This window comes from Salvia splendens, chromosome 16 (assembly GCF_004379255.2).
Source record: "Salvia splendens isolate huo1 chromosome 16, SspV2, whole genome shotgun sequence".
NCBI classification, from domain to species: domain Eukaryota; kingdom Viridiplantae; phylum Streptophyta; class Magnoliopsida; order Lamiales; family Lamiaceae; genus Salvia; species Salvia splendens.
Window position 1 is genome coordinate 16204346 of NC_056047.1, and position 24703 is coordinate 16229048.

General features: G+C 34.9%; 2 protein-coding genes across 3 annotated transcripts; both read right to left on the reverse strand.

Annotated features, from left to right (window-relative positions):
- Positions 1 to 37: 37 nt before the first annotated feature.
- On the reverse strand, positions 38 to 4264 carry LOC121772179 (auxin response factor 9-like). 2 transcript variants are annotated; one of them, XM_042169179.1, is made up of 14 exons: positions 3880 to 4264; positions 3669 to 3787; positions 3446 to 3541; positions 3249 to 3305; positions 3009 to 3161; positions 2830 to 2914; positions 2616 to 2706; positions 2381 to 2545; positions 2186 to 2299; positions 2019 to 2091; positions 1776 to 1929; positions 1234 to 1688; positions 953 to 1143; positions 38 to 536 (listed from the first exon to the last, which is right to left on the reverse strand). In XM_042169179.1, the coding sequence occupies exons 1-14, from the start codon at positions 3953 to 3955 to the stop codon at positions 428 to 430; spliced, it is 1938 nt and encodes a 645-aa protein (XP_042025113.1). In that variant the 5' UTR covers positions 3956 to 4264; the 3' UTR covers positions 38 to 427. The 2 variants fall into 2 exon arrangements, with proteins under 2 accessions (XP_042025113.1, XP_042025114.1); XM_042169180.1 differs by having other exon boundaries at positions 953 to 1140; positions 3880 to 4262.
- A 3389-nt stretch (positions 4265 to 7653) lies between these two features.
- LOC121770265 (RNA-binding protein FUS-like) lies at positions 7654 to 8394 on the reverse strand. The gene has a single exon (XM_042167027.1). It carries the CDS (start codon positions 8392 to 8394, stop codon positions 7654 to 7656), a length of 741 nt encoding a protein of 246 aa, XP_042022961.1.
- Between the last annotated feature and the right edge of the window lie 16309 nt (positions 8395 to 24703).

Here is a 24703-nt window from a genome sequence, read left to right on the forward strand (position 1 = left end):
TTTTATCTCACCCCTATAAATAGGAAATGAAACGCAGTTTAGAATAAATTATCTCATTAAACTAAGGAGTTCAACTAACAACAATAACCCTTGTGCTTGATGATGATAAATAGTCTCACAAGAAAGAAAAGCGCTATTTCAACAAACACAGCTTTTTTGCCAATATACATCAAGAGGCCACATTCTCCTAACCAACAAACACTCTCTAAATATGCACATAATCTAACCAACCTACACGAGGGGGATGATCCGCTCTCGTCTACCTAAAAACAAGCCAACAGATTCAAAAAATCGAGACAAAAACTAAGCTAGTGCCAGTTGGCTAGTTAACCACATGAAATTTCGATCCCTTTCTCCAATGGAACAAGGGGAAAGCCAATCAGTGATAGAGGTCCATGAGAAGGAGAACACAAAGTGAGAATAGAGTTTAATCACCAAGATGTTGCGTGACGAGGTTCGTTCCTTCGCATCCTTTCATCTTCTTTACCTCCTGGCTCGAACAGATGTAAATCCTACGAACCATGTTGACAAATTCTCTGCAAGAATCACACAACCTTAAGAAAAAGTTCCAACGAAGAGTGAATTTACAAGCATGTGCAGTCATTTCAAAGAAGGGTTCATTGCTGACAAATTCTCCGTAAGAATCACACACGAACTGAAGAAAAACTGCAATAAAGAGTGCGTACAGTATACAGTCATTTCAAAGAAGGGTTCGTTGTTTTGGAAATAACACAATGCTTACCTGGATTGGCAATATTAAGACATGCTTTTAAAATGTTAATAATCACACCACATTTATTTTTTTGTACTAATTACTATCTTTATTTCAAGGTATAGATGAGACAAAATAAGGCAGTATTGTAACTGCAGTGAGTTAAAAATCGTGTGGAAAGTTGCATATTTTGGTAAATGTTGTGTTGTTTGTGGCAATTGAAAGAAAACGAGCACTTACAGCCATGGATCGTCACCCATAAGCATCATGTCCCCTTCGTTATCTGTAAACACAATTTCCCATTTATCTCGAGGCTGCAGCTCTCCTTTAATCTCGAACATCTCTTCAAGTTCAGTTATGAGCTCGCCATACCCTTTCAGCGTGGTCAAGTCCACTGCACGGCCAACTGCAATTCCTTGCATTTGCACCTTCTCCACAACAGTTTGGTTCAAAATCTCAAATAAAAAATATTTTTATCAGGGAAAATGTATATTACAAGATTTGAGGCATTTTTCGAGTACCTTAGTCCGACTTCTGGAGGACTGACCATGGCGACTCTGAGTGTCTTTTCTTGGTGCTCTCGACTGTTTTGTGACAAATCCATCACCTTCTTGTGGTGTGTCATCTGACACCATAGAAGAATTCTCAGCAAGTGGCAATGTTGAGGGATTATTCAAGTCAATTCCAAACAATCTGCATGTCGCAGCAGTATCCGGTTTCCTCTCGGTCTGGCAAGACACAGGGCTACTGATCTGTTTCACAGAACTCAGAGCCGACGTATTTGAAATAATGGACCAAGCTGATGCAGTTTTACTCTCTTCTGCTTCTTCAGTCATTGTATTAGGAGGAGCGCCCGTACCTGTTTCCGCAACAGATCTAGACGTGTGATTGCCTTTGTGTCCTTCAAGACCATGATTCGTCTGATGCGACTCCTGAGGCAGATTCCAGATGGCCGACACAGCAGAGGTCTGATTATCTAAAATCATGGCACTAAAAGGTATAAAGCACACGAAATGCAAATAAATGTGACAAAATGGTACAGATATTGGAAGGCAAATCGAACCAGAAACTGGGATTTCAACATGAGGACGAGCTCTTTTGTGCTTTGACATCAGTGGTGGGGATAGGCCAGTTGGTACAGATGCCACAAATGGTTCGATTTCCCAAGGTGAAACCCTTTCTGGTCTTCGAATTGATGCAGGTTCATCCCATTGAACCTAGGAATATCATAAGAGAAATGGAATTTTTTTGCCTTGAATCAATAACAATTGAATCCAAATAAAGGAACCTCAGCCCAGATACCAACCTTCAATGACCGCCATTTAGAATCTTCCCAATGAGAAGAGATATTCTCAACCCCAACGATTGTGCCTGAAAACCTGATTGCTCAGGCAAAAATAAAGAGAGGAGCTTAGAAACTCAGCCTACATTCTCAGATATTCTCTGATCGTGTGTGACTTTGTGCCCACTAACCTCCTCTCAGGAGAATCCTCCCCCTCGAAACGCATCTTGAATCTCATGCCAACTCCGAATCTGTGGTTCTCAGCTTCCACACACTTATTCAGTCCTATGATGAACTGACTTGTTCTGAAAAGTTACAATAAAACCAACATAATAAAAGGGGAAACACGATACAAATGCAGCAAATCATTGGAATGTACAACAAACCTCGGCTTGTAATATACTACAAACAATGTTTGAGTTAAGAGAGCATGAGATGCAGTTGCAAGCACCCCTAGGTGCATGCTCTGACTAGAAATAACCGACGAGGGAATTGAATTTTGCTGGCGAGCATGATGCCTGACCCCAACACGCAATTCTCCATTCTCTCCCCTAGAGAGAATGCCAATGCACAGCGTCAAATTCAGATATGCAAAACAAAATCAAATCAAAAAGTTTGTACCTCAAAAACACGAACGAATCTCCAGCAACTAATCTCTTAGAAGTAACAAACGTACTCCATCCTGTCGTAAGCAAATGTCTCCGAGGCTGACCTGTGCAGTTTACATGTCAACTTTCTTGAATAAGTTACTGCTCATAGATCAAACATAGCAAGACATTCTTTATATCAAGGAAAACAAACTCGTATCAACAGCCCAAAAAGAGCAAAAGATCACCTCTAAATATGTGCTTAAAATGCCACTCAATCCCATGGAGATCCTTGGTGACTAGTTCCTGAGTTGGCGTCTGCTGTGTCATATCCTGGTTTTACAGAACAACAAGAACCCTATTAAGTGCAACAATATAGAAAATTAAACAGAACACAGAGCAAACAAGGAGAAATAGACAATCATACCAAGGGAGGGAGGCATTCATTAGCATGTTTCCGAAGAACAGAGAATCCGCCATGGGTACTTGTATCCGAGGCTGTCAAAACCTTGCAGAATGAGTGAACTACAGGCCTAGGGGGCTCATCACAAGAGATATCAGGACTTCTTGGCTGAGTTTGCTACAAATAGTGTGACCATAAAATTCAAAACAAATCTCTTCCAAACCCCACCAACATCAAAATCAAAGGAGGTGTATAAATGCTTACATCTGCTTCAGGCATCAAAGTAATTTGTGCATAAACCTCATCAGTGTCTACTTCAGTCTACACAGAAGAAGATACATTCACTAACTAACTCTTCACAGCCACTAAAGAGTACTATAATCAATTCACAAAGCACAATACAGCATTCACTAAATTCAATAAATCCCTGAACACGCAATTTTAAAATTAGGGTAACATACCAGCAGATTAATGTTGAAAACACTGCAAAGAATCTTTGAGGGAAGATTGAACAATGGTATCCTCTGATTCAATTCTTGGTTAGTTGAAGCCTCCAACTAACAAAAATCACAAGTAAGCACCAGATTAAAATATTAAAGCAACAAAGAAACCCTCAAACATAAAATTCAAGCAATCATCACAATCATACACACACACACACACACACCAAAAAAAAACACTCACTTGTTCCATATGCCCTTGTGGGAAATAGTAAACCTTCTCTCCAACCTGTGGAACATCCACCAAGGGACCTGCACAAGCCCTCCATAACTCCTCATACATTACATCTTTTGCTCCACCTCCTAAAATTATAAAATCAGAATTTCAACAAAAAAAAGGTAAAAAATCAGAAATTAGGCCAAGATAAAATGAAAGGCCATTTCAAAAGTTTGACCTTCAGCTGGAAAACAACCGTATTGCTGCTGCGACAAACCGTATTGCTGCTGCGACAAAGGAACTCTGTTTGCCATGACTACACGTTCAGCTCCAAAAAATCCACTCTTTTTGAAATTCAACCAAAACCCATGTCCAATTTCGCTTATTTTACAACCAACCTTCCACTACAGAATTAAACCAGTAAATTGTGCTTTTTTCAGTGATATTTGCTCCTCTATTTGGGTGGGAAATGCAAGGATCGTGAGCAACGGCACTGCAGAATCCCAAGAAACAGCTTAACATACGCCTCAGTCTCTCTCTCTATGAATTGTTAATGTAATGAGTAATTTGTTTCGGTTTCACAGAACGTGGTTAGGTTGTCTCCTTTTTCACTGCACAACCCACAGTGTATTTGGTTGTCACTGTAGTTAGACATATCTAACCATGGTTTTTAACCAGAGTTGGGTATTTCCAGTGAGGCGTGATGACATTTCCTGTCGGGAAATTTTGTGTAGGGCCACCTCTTCTTCAACCCCATTTTTTCTTTTAGTTTTCCTTTATTTTTTGGAACCAACCAATTATCCACCTCCACCATTCCATGTACCTCTGAGCCAATTGTTTAATTTATTCTTCATAAATGAAGCCTTCTCTCCTCGCCTACCCATTGAAAGGGTATCCACGCAAGACACTTTCCCCGGACAATCCACTTTTTTTTTAACCTTAGCCACTTCTGATTTATCCGCAGCCACAAAAAAAAAATTCAGAGTAATAGTGGACATTTTTTTTACCACATTTCATTTTATTTTATTTTTTATATTTTAATTCAATTATAATTAAAATTATCGGACTGTAAATAATTAGAAAATAAGATAAAAATTAAAAAAAAATAGTGTGACCAAATATTCGTTGTATTATGGATACGGAAAAATTATACAACGAACATTTTTAAAAAAACAAATAAAAACACCGCCACCGTCTACTCGGTGGCGGAGTCGGAATCTGCCGCCTCTTCTCCACCACTTCTCCACAAAAAAAATAACCGGACTATAATAATTAGAAAACACACATAATTTAATTTTAAAAATTTAAAACACATAAATTAATACACACACTCTCTCTCCACTTCATCTTCCCCAAATTTCCGTCTCTCTCTTCACTTCATCTTCCCCAAATTTTGTTTCCATAACCTGCATAAAATTAAACCTCCATAGTTTATAGAATAAATTTTAAAAAAAACGGCGGACCGCCGCGCCTATCGCCGCGCCGCTCCCCCACCGGCGCGTCCTCTGCGAATACTCGGCGATGGCCCTTCCGCCCCCTCCCAAGCGTCCAGGCCGGGGCGGACGCTTTTCCCACTATAGGTCGTCGCGGCTGCGGCGTTTCCAGGGCTGCCGGCACGCCGCCTCTATGGATGCCCTAAATTTGTGCATATTTTTTTACTTCATTTATGCTAGTCCATAATTTCCAGCAAACTGAAAGTTTTATGTTATATTAAACGCAAATTTGCCATGACTTAGGACTAGGAGTATCACTTTACAGGGCAATTAAATTGAACTTTAAATCTCTCTTTTAATAAATTAATGTGACAAGTGTCTTTCTAGTATTCCTTATAGACCACTTAGATGATAAGATAATGGCGTATAGTCCGTATTATTAAACTAAACATATTTTTATACACTAGGATGGCTTTCGGTTTCCTAGATAAAATAATACCAAGATATAATCTAGGATTGAGTTGTGTGATTATTTTAGTTATAGGGGGTTAGCTATACTAATTATCCCATGATTTTCCATCTAGGATTAAGTTGGGGGACTAAATCTCATGAACCAAACATACTACTAATTTAATCCCGGTATACAATCTTGTAAACCGAACACCCTGTTGTATTGTTCGTGGCATATTCTATTTATTTACATAGGAGTGCATATATTAGTACTCTTGATGTCGAAAACTTTAGACTTCATTTTCACTAATGGAAGTAGGTGTTCCACTTTTTTCTATTTATAAGTAAATGAATTGAAATTTAAATATCGCATTACATTACGGTATACTTGAATTTGAAATTTTTGGATACAAACATCAATTACTCTAATACTTGATCAATTCATACACACAAATATAATTTACAGTACTTCGGATTTTAGATAACATATGGTTTACTTCCTTTCCAATATTACTCCACAATCCACATGTCTTAGTTAACGCATTTTTTTGCTGGCGTATTATTTAAAGTGATAGTATATCATGAAAACATACCATTTTCACCCATATATGTTCAACTTAATTATTAATTATTTAACAAATAAAATATTTATATAACCTCTTAGGCTATAGTAAAAGGAAATCTTTTAAACGGGTATGTATACCATAAATAATTCAGTCGTATTTCTTTTTGGAATGTCTCATCTAAAAGAATTATTTTCCTTTTTAGCAAAAAAGTAGTAGGTGTATTTTTTTCTATTACTTTATTTTTTTTCTCTCACTTTATCATTTCTTCGCTTCTCTATTTTACTTTCTCTCTACTTAATTTTTCAAATAATATTATTGTAAAATTTTGTGCTTAAGAGCATCCGCATTACAGGCGAGCGCACCGGCTCGCTGATTTTTGGCGCTCGCCGGTCCGCTCGCCGAACTATTGCAGCCGGCGAGCGCCAAATCGGCGAGCGCACGCCGATTCCCGGGTGCTCGCCGATCTGCTCGCCCCTATTGCAGCCTCCCGATCGGCGAGCGCAATTTTATTTTTTTTATAGATCAATGGAAGAATGCAACTGACCCCGAGGAGAAGAGTTTTTTTCACACCGTGCTCGTGAGTATGCGAGAGGATTTGAATCCCGGCGCGGCACAGGTGGGGGACTCTGACGCGGGCTCAGATGCCGCAGATTTGGGGGTCCCGGATAGCGGCGACGACGGAGGCGGGGGGCTCGTGCGTGGATTATGAGTTTTTTTTAACTAATGTAAATTTTTTTTATTCGACTTTTTTAATTAATGTACTTTTTAAATTTTTAATATTATTATTGAATTTTCCCGTATATGTGTCGTAAATTTAATTTCGTATTTTGTGTGATTGTTTAATTATTTGTTTTTAGTGCTGATGATGTGGCTGGGCTATTACTTGTCCAGTTGCTTGTCCTGCTGATGTGAAAGGAGGAATTTAGTGCTGCTGATGTGGCAGAGGAGTTTGTGGCTGGGCTATTGCTTGTCCACGAACTATTGTGGATGCTAGAGGAATTACTTTTTAGTTATCATGGAGTATTTCTGGGCAACCTATTTAGAGTGTCCACAATGGTGGCCCTTGAGGGCAACCAAAGTTGGCCCGGCTACCAAATGTGGCTTTCCATGGCCCTCCACAATGGTTAAAACCCAAAAACAACAATGGCCACGAAATGTGGCCCTCTCCAAAATAAAAATTAATTTGTTTGTTTCGTTTAATGATATTTTAAATTTAACTACAATAAATTTAATTAGACTAATAATTTGGAAAATAAACATAATTTTATTAAAAAAACAAATTAAAGACAAATTTTCGTCGTATTATAGATAGAGGAAAATTATACAATGAAATTTTTTAAAAAACACTACAAAAAAGACGCCACCGCTTCCTACTCGGTGGCGTCATCGGAATCCGGCACATCTTCTTCACCACCTTCGTTGCCGCCGCCACCGCCCCCACTGCCGCTAGCTTCGCCCGTCTCCGACCCTTCTGCCCACCCCAACTTCGACCTCAATCTAATAATGAAGTCGTAGCACATCTTCTTGGTGAGAGGGTCTGTCGACTTCTCGTACAAGGACAAGTTATCCCCAAGTTGCTTCATCATCTGCACCTCCAGTGTTTGAGCCAACGCCGCGGCCGGTGATGGGAGCGGTGCCAGCAGAGACTTGAGATGCGGTTCTAGCTTCCCGGATGGCGGCTTGTTGGCCCTGCGGGCATTGGCGCCTCGACATTGTCGAGGGGGGCTCCCAGGCCCGCGCAACAGCAAGGGATTCATCGTCGTTGTACGGGACCCCCCCCCGCCGAGCACCACCGCCGCGCCCGCCGCCTCGGCTGCCGCTTCCGCCGGGCCCCTGCTCTCCGTCTCCGCCACGTCTCCGCCCACTTCGGCCGCCGCCTCGCCTCCCACCACCGCTGCCATTTCGGCCTCGGCCTCGGCCACCGCCGGTTCGGCCACCCCCGTCGCCGGCCTCCACCTCCACACTACGGGATGTCGGGGTCTCCGGTGTACCCATCAATTGTTCCCATGTGAATCTATCAGATTCAGACAGAGGAGACTGCGTGTATTGGAATTGGGAGGATTGGAAGTGCTGAGGCGGGTTGTTGATCGCGTCCATATTCGGCTGATAGTCACCGAACCCCGATTGTTGGCGAACCACGTTCCTCTGCTGATGGGAGGATGACTGAACCCGGTATTGGAGCGATTGTGGACTCCACATCTGATTTGGAGGGGGGGTTGGACTCGATCTCCACGGTTGGGAAGATGGGAAGTTGTCGTATCCCGAGTCTCCATATCCCGGAAAATCACCATCACCATCTTCCATTTTTGATAGGATTAAAATTAAGGTTTTGAAGGGTATAAAATGGAGTGGGAAGAAATGGAAATGGAAGTGTAATATTTATAAAAGAATTTTCGAAAAATAAATAAATAAATAAAATTTGGTGGCCGAGCCACCAAATCGCGGCTCTCTGCAGTGGTGGGCCGCGGCGGCGGCTCTCTCTCGGCCCTCGGCTCTCAGCCACACTTCGTGGCTCTCTGCAGTGGGGCGGGGCCGCGCACCCGAGCCACCATCCGCGGCTCCCCCAATGTGGACACTCTTACCAAGTTTGCATTCTACTTATATAAGTGGATTATGACATCATAAATAGCGAGTATTGATTAGGCCATCCACAACGCTGTCTCTATACCGTCTCTTAAACCGTCTCTTAACTACTATTTGAGCACTATTTGAGGGCCCCACTGTCCTTTTTTCCTCCATCTATTAACTAAGAGACGGAACCTGCAACTCTCCGTCTCTTAACCGTCTCTATACCGTCTCTTAATTACTATTCATTCAATTTAATTTATAAATTTTTTTTAAAACCCAATTCAATTTAAACAAACACACTTTATTAAAATTAAAACAACATTACAACTTAACATTAAAAAAACGAAGACATAATTAAAATTCTAAAAAAATAAAAATGACATAATTTAATCTTCTCCGCCAAAATTTTCCCAAATGTGCTCAATTAGATCCTCTTGGAGTTGGGTGTGGGCGCTAGAGTCGCGTGTCCTTGCCCGAATAGCCAACCGTTCTTGTATAGATGGATGCGCTCCACTTCGCGGCGGACTACTTGCGGTTGAGCTTCCGGGGGATTCGGGGTCGAACCAATTTCCGGCATCGGGTCCTTCGTCTCGGACAATCATGTTGTGCAAGATTATGCACGTATACATGATGTCGACCATGCTCTCCATGAACCACGAACGAGTCGGGGCTTTGATGATGTTGAAGCGCGCTTGGAGAACCCCGAACGCCCTCTCCACATCCTTGCGCGCAGCCTCCTGCTTCTGCGCAAAAAGAGCCTGCTTTGGGTTCGCTGGCCTGCCGCACGTCTTCACGAAGGTCGGCCACTTCGGGTAGATGCCGTCGGCGAGATAGTACCCCATTTTATACCGCCGGTTGTTGGCGACGAAGTTGATGGCCGGCGCTTTACCATCCAAAACTTCGGTAAAGAGGTCGGACTGTTGGAGCACGTTTACGTCGTTGTTCGAGCCAGGGACCCCGAAGTACGCGTGCCAGATCCAAAGTCGGTAGTCGGCAACGGCCTCGAGTACAACGGTTGGGTGGGTGCCTTTGTGGCCGCTCGTGTAGGAACCCCTCCAAGCCACCGGACAATTCTTCCATTGCCAGTGCATGCAATCGACACTGCCAAGCATCCCGGGGAATCGGTGCACTTGTTCGTGCAGGTTGAGGAGGAACTGACAATCCTCCATGGTTGGCCTCCAGAGAAATTCGTCACTGAAGGCTGCCCGGACGCCTCTGCAGATGTTGAGCAAGCACAAGCGCCCAGTGCTGTCTCCGATGTGCAGGTATTCGTCGAATATGTCGGCCGTTTGTCCAGTCGCAAGCTGCCGGATGGCTGCAGTACATTTCTGCAGCGTCGTGTGGCTGGGACGGCCGACCGCGTCGAACCCTTCTCGGAAGAACTCCTCCCTGGCCGCCAAAGTATTCGCTATGTGGAGAAATAGCGGTTTCCGCATGCGGAAACGGCGACGGAAATAGGTATCTCCCCAAATCGGGTTATCGCAGAAGTAGTCGCGTACTAACCGTGCGGCGGCTTCCTCCCGGTTCCGATTGATGTATTTCCGGGAGCGTCGTGGGGGTGGTGCGGCTTCCTCCGCCTCTCGTCGTCGATCTTCTTCGAGTGATTGTTCCATTAATTGACGCATTTGCTCAAAAGGATCCATTTGTTTGAGTTGATTGAAGATGGAAATTGGAGTGATAGAGAGGATTTGAGAGGAATAGATGTGTGTTTGTGTTTGAAATGAGTATGAAATATAATTATTTATAGAGTAAAAAAATTAAAAAATTTAAAAAATGAAAATAAAAATTTAACGGTAATATTACCGTTTGAAAAAAAAATTTAATTAAAAATCGATTTTTTTAAAAAAAAATGAATTATTGCGTCATCAGTGACGACGCCCACTCGCGGGCCAGCGAGTGGGCGTCACGCACGCATGGGGACGTGCCACGTGTCTCTGGCGCGTGACGAGCCATCTCGTCTCGTGTCTCGCCGAGACGAGCTACGCGACGAGACGGGCGCGAGATAGAGACGAGATGGGCGCTGCAATGCGTCTCGCGGGGGTCTCGTCTCTCCGAGACGAGACGCGAGCCCGGCGCGAGACGCGTTGTGGATGGTCTTATGATGATAAAAAAAAATAAATGCGCATTGATTATGACCTAGTAGATAATTATAAATAAGGTAAGAAATGAAAATAAAATAATGATACCAGTACTAGGAGAAATGGATTTGGGTTGGCAGGCTGTCTGCTCCGCAGCAGGCAATGGGGATGGCTCCACATCAACCCTGCAAACAATTTGGGCCGTAGATTTCACAAATCTTCATACCCACGAAATTTGACCTCAACAGCTCCATGAAATTACATAATCGCCACTACCCGGTTGGGTCCCACCCGACCACGTGGTCGTGTTCAGTTTCGGGTTTTGTTTGGCTGCAGGCAGAGCAGCTCAGTGATCAGTGGTCCACGGTACTACATGTCATCAAATCCTTCCACGTGGCGCGGGGCAACTCTATGATTATTGATTCTTTTCTCTCTGAGATAATTGATCATCGGGTGTACGAGCACCATGTGAGCGGTGAGCCACGTCGGTATTTTCAACTGGAAAATAAATTTATCAATAATTTGTGTATTTTTTTATAACTTTTGACATTGTTAATACTCCTACTATAGTTGTGATGATGTATTTCCTTATTACTTGAGTTGTGTGTCATATACTTTTCGGGTCTATAAATAATTCAATATAACTTTTTATATATGAAATTGGCAGATAATGTCAATATATTAAATACATAATTGAATATTTTATTTTTTATTATTATTTATATTCAAAATTGCTTCAATGCAGTGTACTTCACTCGTCTAATTTAAAATATTCATATTTCTTTTTAAATTTGACTCATTCGTCAAGATGTCATTTTCTATATTTGAAAATAAATCTCTCACTCTTCTCTTTTTTTTTATTAAAATACTATTTAATTGTCTTTTTTTCTACTTATATTCCACCTATAATTTCATGCTATTTAAGGATGTAAATATCTTAAGTGAGACCGATGGAATATTACATATTACACCTTTGCTGCTTGTCATTTTTGTCTCTGAGTGGTTTATACCACATAAAAAATACTAATAGTAGAAAACGTAATCACCCCACCCCATCTGGCTCTCAAGTTGTAGATCTCCATGCTATCCGCTCATTAAAAATGACACATTTTTATTTTGTATTACTCTCTTTGTCAGTCATTAGGAGTCTCGGTTTAACATTTTAGTCTGTCAGCTATTAGTTATTAATTACTATTACTCAAGATATCAGGAATATTGGATTACGAAAAACTCGCACCTACTGATAAGTCAAAGCAGCGCATGATTAAATAACGTGTGCCCTATATTATTACAAAGATTAAGAAATATTAAATCTCCAAGACATCGCCTTACAGTAGATAGCAATAAAGACATGTCTATACCACACTAGTGTCACTAGTCATTCTCAAGGTAAAGATGACTTTCAGATGGACACTACAACCTTTCGCGGTAGGTAGCCAAAGTCTATCTAGGTTGTGAAAAAATTTTACTTCTACAAGGTTCCGGCTGGGCCACCTACTGTGATGACCTGTTCCATGACTCAGCCTTCAATGTAGAAGACTTAGACTGATTTTACTTTCCGACGTTTTAATTATATAATTAAATATATAATTAAAGACGGTCAATACCCATTAAAGTAAAATACACAGCATGAAGAAAATATTTATTATTCTCATTAAATAAGGAGAGTTTACAATATACAAGCAATTTATCAAATTCATAATAAACACAAATAATAAACTCGAAAAATGCTTTTTAGTATATATGTTTCAACACTAAGTACTTAATGGTATGTAGCCGCATACCTTTTTTAAAAATTCTTTATTTTTATTTTTCTTTATACGTTTTTTTTAAAGATATATATTCTACAAATTTTGACAAGCTTTCTCCCTTACTTAAAATTTTAAGAATTTAAAGAATTAAAATTTTAAAAAGAAAAATAAAAATAAAAATTATAAAACTCTTATAATTAAAATCGTGAACCCATTTATTATTAATATATCTTATTGCATGATGAATGGCTAAAACTCTAATAGTACTATATTTCATAAAAAATTATTGACTACGCAGCGTTAAAATATCAAATAACTAGTTAGGAATATGTGATAATTTATTTGATAGAGGTTCGTCGTAACGTTTCAAAAATAAAATTTATAGAATATAATATTTTGGAAATAAAGAATTAAATATAAAATTTTGAAATATTTAAACTCGAAATTATGAATTCAATTAATATTAATATATCAAATAGTATTAAATTTTACTTTTTACATTTTATTCCGGATTAAGCTAAGAACTCTATTTTATAAAGAAATGAAAAAAATATTTAACTATATATCTTTAAAATATTAAATGGACGAGTTAAAATCATGTGATTCTTATTTATCTAGGTCCAATTGTAACATTACAAAATATTAAGAATTTAAATAAATTAAAATTTACAGCAAATAATAGAAATCAAAATTATAATATTCTTAAAATTAAAATCGTAACCTCAATTAGATTTAATATATCACATATCAAATTATTATGACAAAAAATAAAAATATCAACTATATATGTTGTAAGTATTAAATAGTTGAGTTACGAACATGCCATTTTTTAATCTATATTAGTCTTTCCAAAAAGCTAAAAATTTAAAGAAATTACAAATTTTGGAAAGTAAAGAATTCAAATCAAAATTATAAAATTATTGAAATTAAAATGTAAACTCAATTAGTATTAACAAATCATATATCAAATTTTAATTTGTTATATAATAAATTGAGCTAAGTATTAATTATGTCACTTAGGTGGTGTTCGGTTTCCAAGATTAAATAGTACCAAGATGTAATCTAGGATAAGCCATGACTCAATCTTAAACTAATATAATCAAAGTATGTTTGATTTTATTTTTTTTTTCAAAGTATAACCCTATAAAAGAAAAAGTTATTAATTATGTAACTTAGCTGGTGTTCGGTTTCCAAGATTAAATAGTACCAAGATGTAATCTAGGATAAGCCATGACTCAATCTTAGACTAATATAATTCAAAGTATGTTTGATTTTTTGTTAATTTTTTTTTCAAAGTATGTTTGATTTGAAATACTATATAGTGCCACCAAAAGAAAGAAACAAATATATGTCAAAATTCTATTTTCAAACAAAAATCTAGCAACAACATTATTATTTTTATGCTTCAATATCTAAACTTCAACTACAAATTTCTATGATTCTATAAATCCGTAATCATTCTTATGCTTCAATAATAAAAGTACCGCGCCGAAATGGCCATACAGCATACCGTACCATGTGGTATGACCAAAAACCATACATTTACCGTACCGCTTTGTCGGTATATCAAAATTTAGATATCGTTACCGTACCGCTTTTGTCGGTATACCGTACCGTGATTTTGGTATACCGCAATATACGGTATACTGCGGTATACCGTGATTTCCGGTATATACCGCAATTGCGGTATGATGCGGTATACCGCGGTATATACAAAATGCATACATTTACCGTACCTAAAACTGTCGGTACGGTATGATACCGTACCGAAAAATACGGTATACCGAAAATTCGGTATTTTTCGGTACGGTAAGAGGGTAGAGATGGAAAGTTAATATCTATATGCACCGACTAATTTTGTGGCAGGGGTTCAGCCCAGATTACTTATCTCCTTACTATTCATCCCGGATGCAATCTCAGATTGAGACAGGGGTATAATAGACCAACCAAACTTGAGTTTAATCTAATCTTGAATATAGGCAACTGAACGGGGTCTTAAAATATTATATAACATAGTGATTCCTTTTTTGATCAGGTTTCGACCAAATATTGCAAAAAGTAAAAATCAAGAAATTATAAGTTGGACAAAATAATATATTTATTAAAACTGCTTTAGAAGCTACATAGGCGATCAAATTCGTATTTTGATTTACACAGAATTTAATTTGGCAAAAAAAAAATAGATAGAGTATCATATAGTATAAATTTTAGTTTATTACATATTACAGTGAGTTGAGCTAAGAATTCTTATACTCTATCAGACTAAGTTTATCAATCACATGGTTGGGTGCCATGTCATTATTTTTTTTAAAATAAATAAAAATTAAAGTGATGGTCTTTCTCACTTTGACCTCGGTTGGCCGGTTGGTGAAATGAGACCAGACCAGGGGTCTCCTTCCTCTTTTGTTATTTCAACCAATGAGATGGTGTCAAATGATTCAATCTCATTGATTGATAAATATTTTATTTAAAATTTAAATATCTTTTACATGTTATATTAAAAAATTATAAAAATTATATTAAAATTTATAATTTTTCATCCTTTACAAATAGAGACCACAATTGCTATACTTTTACATACGAAAATTTTTTCATGTTTCTCCATATATAATCCTTCTTCTTTCATATAATTTCTTGGTTTTTTGTATAGTTTATTTTTCACCATATGTTTTGAGCACCAATTACATATCTTCAATTGCGTATTTCAATATAATAATTTTAATTTTTTATTTGTTTAATTTTATACTTTTTAATTTGTCATTTATTGTATTTTTTATTTGCTCACAAAGCTCTGCTAAACGATTTGGTTGAGCATATATGGGCAAAATTCGACAATTGCAATTGAATGTCTAGTTTTCATCTTATGTATGAGCACCAATTATGTATTTTCAATTTCGTGTTTCAATGATTGTAATTTATGTTTTTTATTTGTTTGTTTTTATAATTTTTAGTTTGTCATTTATTACGTTTTTCTATAAATTTACAATAATAATAGTATTAAAAAATAATATAAAAATAAATATATAATAATGTGGTTGGTTGGTCATTGATAAACCATGAAAATATGTGTGGTTGGGTTGGATAAATATTAATGATGTTGAAGATGATGTGGATGAGATAGAAATGAATTAAATATTAAAAAAGTGGATGGTTGGGTTGGGTTGAGGGATTGCTGATAAACATGGTCTTAAAGTGTTAGAAAATATTGACGATATATCTTTAAAATATCAAATAGATGAGATAGAACACGCGAGTTTTTTTTATCCAGGTTCGACTGGATGTTCCAAAAATGAAGAATTTAAGAAACTGAAGATTTAGAAATTAAATAATTAAAATCAAAATTATAAATTATTACATCAGAACTGTTAACCTAATTAGTATTAACACATCATATATCAAATTTTAATATATTTTATAATATCATATAGTTGAACTAAGAACTCTAATATTTTAAAAGAAAAAGACAAAATATGAATCATTTAATTTAAACTATTAAATAGACGAGTGAGAAACATGTAATTATTTTTTTGATCGAGGTTTGATTGTAACACTCCAAAAATTAAGAATCAAGAAATTAAATGTCTGATAAAAAAAGTATTTATTGAAATCTACTCTCGGAGATATAGATATAATGGATCAGATACATGTATTTCTAATATACTTATAGAATTTTAAGTTGGAAAGAAACACTACAAGGAATTGATCAAATCGTTTGTAATTTGTTTGTGATAAAAATGATGTAAATAATATATTTTTTTATTGTTAAGCAAATTGGATTAAGAGATAATTTGTTAATGGAGACTTATAATTAGAGAAGAAGAAGGTGAAATTTTTTCATGGAGGAATAAAATTAGGAAAGAAATGAGGCGACGAATGAAATAATTAGTTTAGAAATGTAATTAGATGAGCTAGGCGTTAATTTATCTCATTATGACATTCCATAATTAAAAAGAAGGCATGGTTTTATATACTCTAAGGGTAAAATAGTATATATGAAAAACATATATTTAATAAAAAATAAAATATAGTGTAAAATTACTATTTAAACCCCCCATTATGGCAATGCCATTATGTCTCTAAAACATTATTCTTTATTTAGTTCATGATTCCTTTCTATTCTAATGTCACATGAATCATGCCAATATTCCAGCACATTTACATACTGGAGTAGTACATTTTTTTATAGCGCAAATCTTATTAAAGCATCTGTGTCTATTTGTTTAAAATTCCCTAACCTAATCTAATTTGCAATCAGTACAGCATTTAACACAATTTGTTGGTGGGCGAAGTTAACAGGAGTAAAGGATGTACAACACATTAATTGAGAGTATTTAGCAAATACATGTATTTGCATATATAGTACATTAATTTAGGACAAAGGTTTTATATTTGAATTTTCATGTGTATATTATTTTAGTTGGGGTTTAACTATAACTAATTATCCAATAATTATTCATCTAAAATTGAACTATAAGATTGAATCTCATGAATTATGACATTATATATTTAATTTTGAGATACAATCTTACTAACCTAACCCTCCTAAAAATAATGGTTGCAGCTTTCCATAAATAACGTATGTGTACTATGTATAGTAGTACAGTATAGATACGGACGACACCCTTATATTCAAAGCATTTTTGTTTTGTTTTTTTTGCGACGAATGATTCAATGGTATATTGAGGAGTAGAGTATATATATAATATATACTATTGTCCAATAATAATTAAATATCTACAAACACAAGTCATATGTTAATGCGTAGAATTCAATTTTAAATGTCAGGCATTAATATAGACTCCTCTTGATGTAAAAACTATTGTCTATTGGTTCAATTCTCACTAATGTGAAAGTTGTAGTTCCATTTTTCATGGATATATGGCCTAATACTATTTTGATTGCTTAATATTGGGGAATTGTTTGTAATTTTACATTCTATTATTTGAAATCGTCACAATAACTTAAATACGTGGAAATGCAAAATGACCCAACTGTGTTGATTTTTAAGACTAGTATTAGTATCCATATTTTTAAACATAAAAGTAATCAATCCTACTTATGAAGAACTAGTATTTCTTTCCTTAGATATTGATTTTTTGTGATATATATATCTAGCTTTGCGAATTCCACTTTCCATAAATTTGTTGCACACAAATATTTGAAATATAAAGAAAAAATTTAACATATTAAGCTTAAAAGATTTCCAAGAAAAGAAATAAATAAAACATAATTTTATGGTCAATTGGAGTATGTGGATGGGAAATGATGTATGTCTAGGGTTCGCTTTATGCCGGATAAAAGTGGATTCAATAATGTTTTTGTGACCCCATCATAATTAATAATCAAACTTTTGTGTTTCCTGTCAAAACAAAATGTCAATTATAGCCACATACACCTAAATAAACATATACTCCTGCATCAATAAAATAAATGGAAATCATATTATGCTAAGTCCAACTAGTTTGGTGAATCGTCAGGTTCATGAACAAAGACAATGGTGGAATAGGAATTGGTAGGCTCTAGTACAATCAAAAATGTCGTTGCAAAGCTAGATTGGTGTGGCTAAAGTTATTGAAAATATATAGTGGAAGAAAATCGAAAATGTAGTATGAGCAAATTAGATGATGCACCGTGAAGTGAGTGACAACTCAAGATTCTAAATCAACGAGACGAGGTCGATCGACCCCACCTGAATCCGTCATTGCACATAACCTATGTTTGTGTACATGTCTCATTTAAAATGGATAAGAAATTTGAAAGTAAAGGTTACAAGCACTAATTGTTTTCATATGTCTTTGTCTTATTAAATAGAGATCAAATTTAGCTTTGTATGAAAAATATCCAACTCGAATATCACGTACATTGTCCTATATGTATGAGGGTGGTTCAAAAGAAAACACATAATTAACCTTTTTAACTTATGGTATGTGTATGTTAACTTCTCAATGGATACAAAATATAGTACTAGTATCTTATTAATAACTTGTGCTAGATGGTGTAATAGTCAGAATGACCATACTCACATTCCAGTTTTAAAATATGATATAGTAGTATATATATTATCGGAATTTCTTAGTATTTGGAATGTGACATTAATTGACCCATATTTGACAAAACACAAATTCATGTGGCGCTAAAATTTTGTGTGATTTTACTCATATTCTAGTTTTAATATATTATATTTATACTTGTTATTCAATTTTTTTTAAAAAAATCAATTTCTCCTATAAATGTCTCACCTCAAACTTCTAAAATTTCTTCATATATATTTTGCTCTTGTTAAATTAATTTCTAGTTTCGCCCCTATCTATGGAGTATATATACTATAGTTAGTGGTAGTATAACTAAATGACGCATATGCATACTTCAATTTTGAAAACATTTAAAAAATCTCGTTACATATCACCCCTAGTAATAAGTGCCAAATGTCAAGTAGTTATGTGGATATAATATTACGAAGAGATCGCACGAATGAGTAGGTTAATGTTGGCATCAAACGTGTGACAATAATAGAATGACTATTTTTTATTAATATAATTAGGTAAATAATACTATCTATAATGATTTATGAATAAGGCAACCTTTGGTCGTTAAGCAACTCTTTGTCCCCTTTTAAGGATATATATTCGAAAAGAGAGATGCTTTCCACTCAATCCCCACCAACACATACCTAGCTTAGCTATATTCATTATACTATATTTAATAGAGTAGCATTAGCATATGCTAAAACCACTAAAAGTTGAGGACGTGTATTTCAATACTAAAGAATTAAATGATTATGATGTCACTGTCTTTTGATTGTTGAAAATCGAATCGAAATGACCCACGAATATACCTAAGTGGACTTTCTTAGATTTGATTTTTAACCGCTAAAATTTGGATTATGTTCTATAAATATAATGAATATTCGATTTTTTACATAAGGTAAAAAAATTTCAAAATGGCGTATACTATAATTGGAATTTGGAATATTGTAGCCTTTTCAAAAAAAATTCTCAACCTTTTGACGTTGAATTTGTGATCAGTGATCACATACCAAAATCGATTTTTTCCAAAGTTCAAGATTTTAAAGTGATAAATAGTAATCTTATATAGGGGTGAGCAAAAAAACCGGAAACCGAATATACGAACCGAACCAAACCGAAATTTTGAAATTCGGTTCGGTTTTTTCGATTTTTCGGTTCGGTTCGGGCGAAGAAAAAAACTGAAAAACCAAAAAACCGAATTTTATATATATTCTATTAATTTAATATATTATATTATATATAATATATATTCTTTTAATATATTCTACTATATAATATATATTATATGTATTATTAATTTTATATTATATATAAATATTCTATTAGTATATATATAATAAAATAAAATACACATATATATAAATATATATTTATATTATATTTATTTTTTTTCAGGGTTTTCGGTTTTTTTTTTCGGGTTTTTCGGTTTTTTAAGTTCGGTTTTTGGTTTTTCGGTTTCAGTTTTTCGATTTTTCGGGTTCGATTCGGTTTGGATTTTGAACTAAATTCGGTTTTCGATTTTGGTTCGGTTTTGGCAAAAAACCGAACCGAAACCCTAATGCACACCCCTAATCTTATATGGATCTTTACGGAAAAATTTATTGAGTCCACGTCAGAAAAAATAACCTTTTCCTGAGAAAAAATTCAGTGCTCCAGACATATCACGGTGGACAGCTGATGTGGTATGTCCTACCAATAAAATTTTGACAACTAGATATATACATGGACACACCTCCACCTATAAACAAACATAGCTCCACTTATATAGAAAATTTGCATGTCCCTTATATAACACGTATATATACCTCTATATACACACATTAATTACGTTGTATTTAATGCTGTTAAATCTTTCACATTAAATAAATAGAGATTGTGGAGAAAAATTTACATACATAATAGTCATCACCAATTTACATTGTGGAAAGTATATTTTTATTGCTAGGATTGCATATAGGAGTAATATTTAATGGCGTTGGTTTTTTTTATTGCTAGCATTGTGCACAATAAATTATCTATATGTATGATTATACAGTATAATTCTTATTTTATTTTTCTATGGCACATTCATTTGGTAATATTTATATTCTATGCTAAAATATAAAGATAGTTAATAAAATTAAACTGACCAAAAACTATTCTTATTATATTAAATTTTCGTTAGTATACCACAAAATATCACTATAAACAAAATATAGTGGACGATTGTCATAATAAATAGGAATTAAATTTAAAATAATAATAATAAAATTATTATACTCAAAATCACCAACCATAACGTTTAATCATATCAACATTATTCAATAGTTTGTACATAAAAGATTTTCATAAATAAAATAGTTTCAAGAGTTTTGTGATGACTCTAAATTTGAGCTATTTTTTATTTGTTTATTTATTTTATTTATGTAAATATTTTATGTTAGTAGCAAAAAATACTTCCCGCCATTTAAATTGTTGATGTATATATAGTTGTGTAAATTTTATTCCACAGTCTTATTTGATGTGAACGGTTTGAATGCATTGAATATAGGGTAATTAATGCGTGTATATATGGATATTTGTGGACATGCAAAATTTCTATATATGTGAAGCCATGTGTGTTTATAGGTGGAGGTGTGATCCTATATATTGTTATGTTGCGGATTAGTGCTTTATGCTATGTGCCAAAGTGTGACGAAAACCAATTATATTGACGTTATGTGACTTTAGTGTCTGCCTAATAATGCAAACATATACAATTAATTATGCCAATTGCAAAGTAATAGGATATTAATTAGAAATCTTGTTTTCAAACAGATCTGACCCTTCTTCACTATTAAGAGCAAGCATCTTTTGCATATACAGATGTACCCCATTTATTAATTAGAGTGAACTACATAAACCATCTCTGACGTTTCCATTTGTTTCACTCCACACCCCTGACGTTTAAAAATATCGCCACAAGTCTCTGGCGTTTAACATAATCACATATCGGGGTTTTTCGGACAAAAAAACCCTTCAGCCCTAAAAGGGCATGATGGTCATACCACATGATATTCTGCAGTGCAGCATGTACTCTGCGGTTGCTGCTACAACCTTGGCGTGATTTGACGGTCTAAAAGTTTCTTACCTTCTTCTGATCACTTTTCTAATTTCTCTTTTGATTTGTCATTGTTGTTTGAATTTTCTGTGTTTATATAATCAATTCAATTACTACAATTTATCAATTAAATATCATCACTAACATTTCATTCAGTACACATAATTTATTTTCTGGGTATATATAGTGCAATGGCATGCAAATTAATACTTACAATATTATTGTAGTAATTGAATTCATTATAATTTACTTTTCCGACTATTGATATTTACTCCAACAAACACGAAAATATTGAATTTTCTTTTTTTATTTGGAGATATGTTGAATTTTCATTAAAGAATAATGACTCAATAAAATTTTGGTCAATCTCATAAAGTTTGAAATCAGAATATTAAATTACAAACTTTCAATTTAATGATTCTCTTTTGATGATATTTAAAAGGATAGTATGTTTTATTAAAATAAGAGAAAAAGAAAAAAAATATATTCTAATAAAAAATTAAAAGCATAATTTAATATTCTATTTTTAAATAAATTAACTAAATTCTGACTAACTTTTTATCATTTAAATGTAAAAAATAGCATATAGAAGTAGTAGTATTCCACATGTAAATAGGACGCAAATTTGGTTATATCAGTGTATTGTAAATCTGCAATTTATTTCCAAATCAATTGGATTAATAAGCATATACGTATTCTTCAAAAAACTTAAATATACAAAAAAGTAAAGGTAAATTAAAAGTGGACCCCACACAGCTGTAAATTAAATGCTCACAATTACTACTTCCCATTCCCTTTCGTTCCCTCTCCTTCCTTCCTCATTCTTTCTGTAAAAATAACTTAAAAGATGTAGCTTAGGTGCAGACAGAGGCGACCATGGTGGGTACCGACCGGCACCGGACAAGCCCCCGCTGGAGCGGCGGCTTGGCATACGCTAGGTCCGTCCCTGTGACCAACCAGATACGCTAGGTCTGTCCCTGTGACCAACCAGATACGCTAGGTCAGTCCCTGTGACCAACCAGATACAAGAGATTTTCAGCAAGAAATAGGAACAATTTTTTCTAAACAAGAAATACAACACAAAACTTTTCCCTACCTGTTGTTGTTTGGTCTACTCGTTTGCTGACATGGAAGGCTAGCGGCTTTGTTCAATTTGATATCCATTTCCGCTGTAATTTAAGTGCAATGACCAAAATATGCGACCAAATCAAATGGAATCGAAAAAAAAGTGATAGTTGAATGTTATCTAATCATGAGTATTCTGGATTAAACTGAAGTTAATGAAGAATAAATGGACAAAATTTGATGTGACAGCGATGCAGACCCAGCCTCGGGCAGAGTATGCCTGCAACACACCGGTAATATGTCTAAAATGCCCTGCAAGGCATAAGGGTATTATGGTCCGAAAAATGACTACAAATATATGATATGTGATTATGTTAAACGCCAGAGACTTGTGGCGATATTTTTAAACGTCAGGGGCCTGGAGTGAAACAAATGGAAACGTCAGGGATGGTTTATGTAGTTCACTCTATTAATTAAATTTGAATTGATTTTACTCTTGTGGTGTCTTCATGGATTCAACATAATTAGTACTCCACCACTCCTAGTAAATTACATTATTGATTACTCCATTCTGATAGCATAAATTTGGTGTTTATTCTATGGATTACAACTTGTGTAGAAGCGAGTATACCGTAAATTGGAGATAGAGAATGAGTGTTATTGAGGTATCGATAGTTATTGATTAATTTGATATCTCAATCAACTGTTGATCTTTAGCATGGAAAGTGTGTGGTTTATATAAAGATTTTGACTCTGTTGTGATTCAACATGTGCATAGATATAAGGTAATTTTACTGTTGATTTTTTACTCGCATTTTCTTATAGTATTTCTGGAGGAGTCTATGCTCAACCATTGAATTTTAGTAGTTGGTTGCTTCATGATAGAATACGTGCTTCTTACTTTCTTTAATTTACTTCGTTTCTCGGGCATAACCATATTTCTTTGGGTTAGTTGATCAAACAAAAACAAACGTAATAATCACAAATTAAAGAATATAAAGCACATATACTTTTGCTAATCAAATAGGCACCAAAAGCATTATGAAAGTAACATAAAAATCATAACGTAAAAATGTCATAGGTTCCACCTCAATATACGATTAAACTAATGACTGTGGGTTCCTATAAACACAAAAAATATCACACTTTTGGAAACAACTTTTGAAACATTAATATATTTCCAATATAATGGGATGTGTTATTGTAGAAACTATATAGCCTAGGAACTTATTTGATCTATAAAATTTTGGACTAAGAGAATCATTATAATAGATTTTCATGTTGGATCAATATAATGTACTTTGTATTCATTTATGAGAATTAATAGATTCTACAGAGACAAAATGATTTAATTGTTCACTTATGAGTCGGGTTTTAATCTATGCTGGGGAGACAAAATCATGAGACTAATATGAATAATTTACTCCCTATGTCCCATTAGAAATGAAACGTTTTCCTTTTTTAGTTGTCCAAATAAAAATGAAACGTTTCCTAAAATAGAAACAACACTATCTCTACTTTTTCTTCTTTCTTACTTTACTCTCTCTTCATTAACTCACAAAACAACACTGCATAAAGTCTCGTGCCGGAAATCAAATGTTACATATTTATTGGGACGGAGGGAGTAGTTAGTAAGTCGAGGGTGGAATTTGTAATTAATCAAAGTGACGTATGATTAGTACAGTGGGAAAACATTAAACCTTATTATAGAAAATTGGTCCCCTCTGTTTATAGTTTAATACTTACGATATAAAGTATCTTTTGCAAGACAAGATTTTATATCACCCGTCAATGTAAATCTATATCTACTTACTAGTTCTACTTTTACTCTACGCCATGTGATTTTATTTATTTATACATGACATATGTGAAGTTGATATTGGGCTGAGATCTAATATTTAGGCTTTGGTGAATCAAACAAACCAACTACTTAAACCTAAATTATGATGAATGGAAATTTTTTCGCTTTAAAAAAGAGAGAAAATGAAAGGAAAGAAAAGCATGAAATGATAAAAAAAAAAAAAATTATTGCTTCACGTAGTTTGA

Excerpts from the sequence above, each read along its gene's own strand:
- LOC121770265 (XM_042167027.1), bottom strand. The coding sequence starts at position 8,394 with ATGGAAGATGGTGATGGTGATTTTCCGGGATATGGAGACTCGGGATAC.
- LOC121772179 (XM_042169179.1), bottom strand. The coding sequence starts at position 3,955 with ATGGCAAACAGAGTTCCTTTGTCGCAGCAGCAATACGGTTTGTCGCAG. Across the intron at positions 3,788-3,879 it reads CGGTTGTTTTCCAGCTGAAG|GAGGTGGAGCAAAAGATGTA; the intron begins GTCAAACTTTTG and ends TTATAATTTTAG. Across the intron at positions 2,092-2,185 it reads GAGGATTCTCCTGAGAGGAG|GTTTTCAGGCACAATCGTTG; the intron begins GTTAGTGGGCAC and ends CTGAGCAATCAG.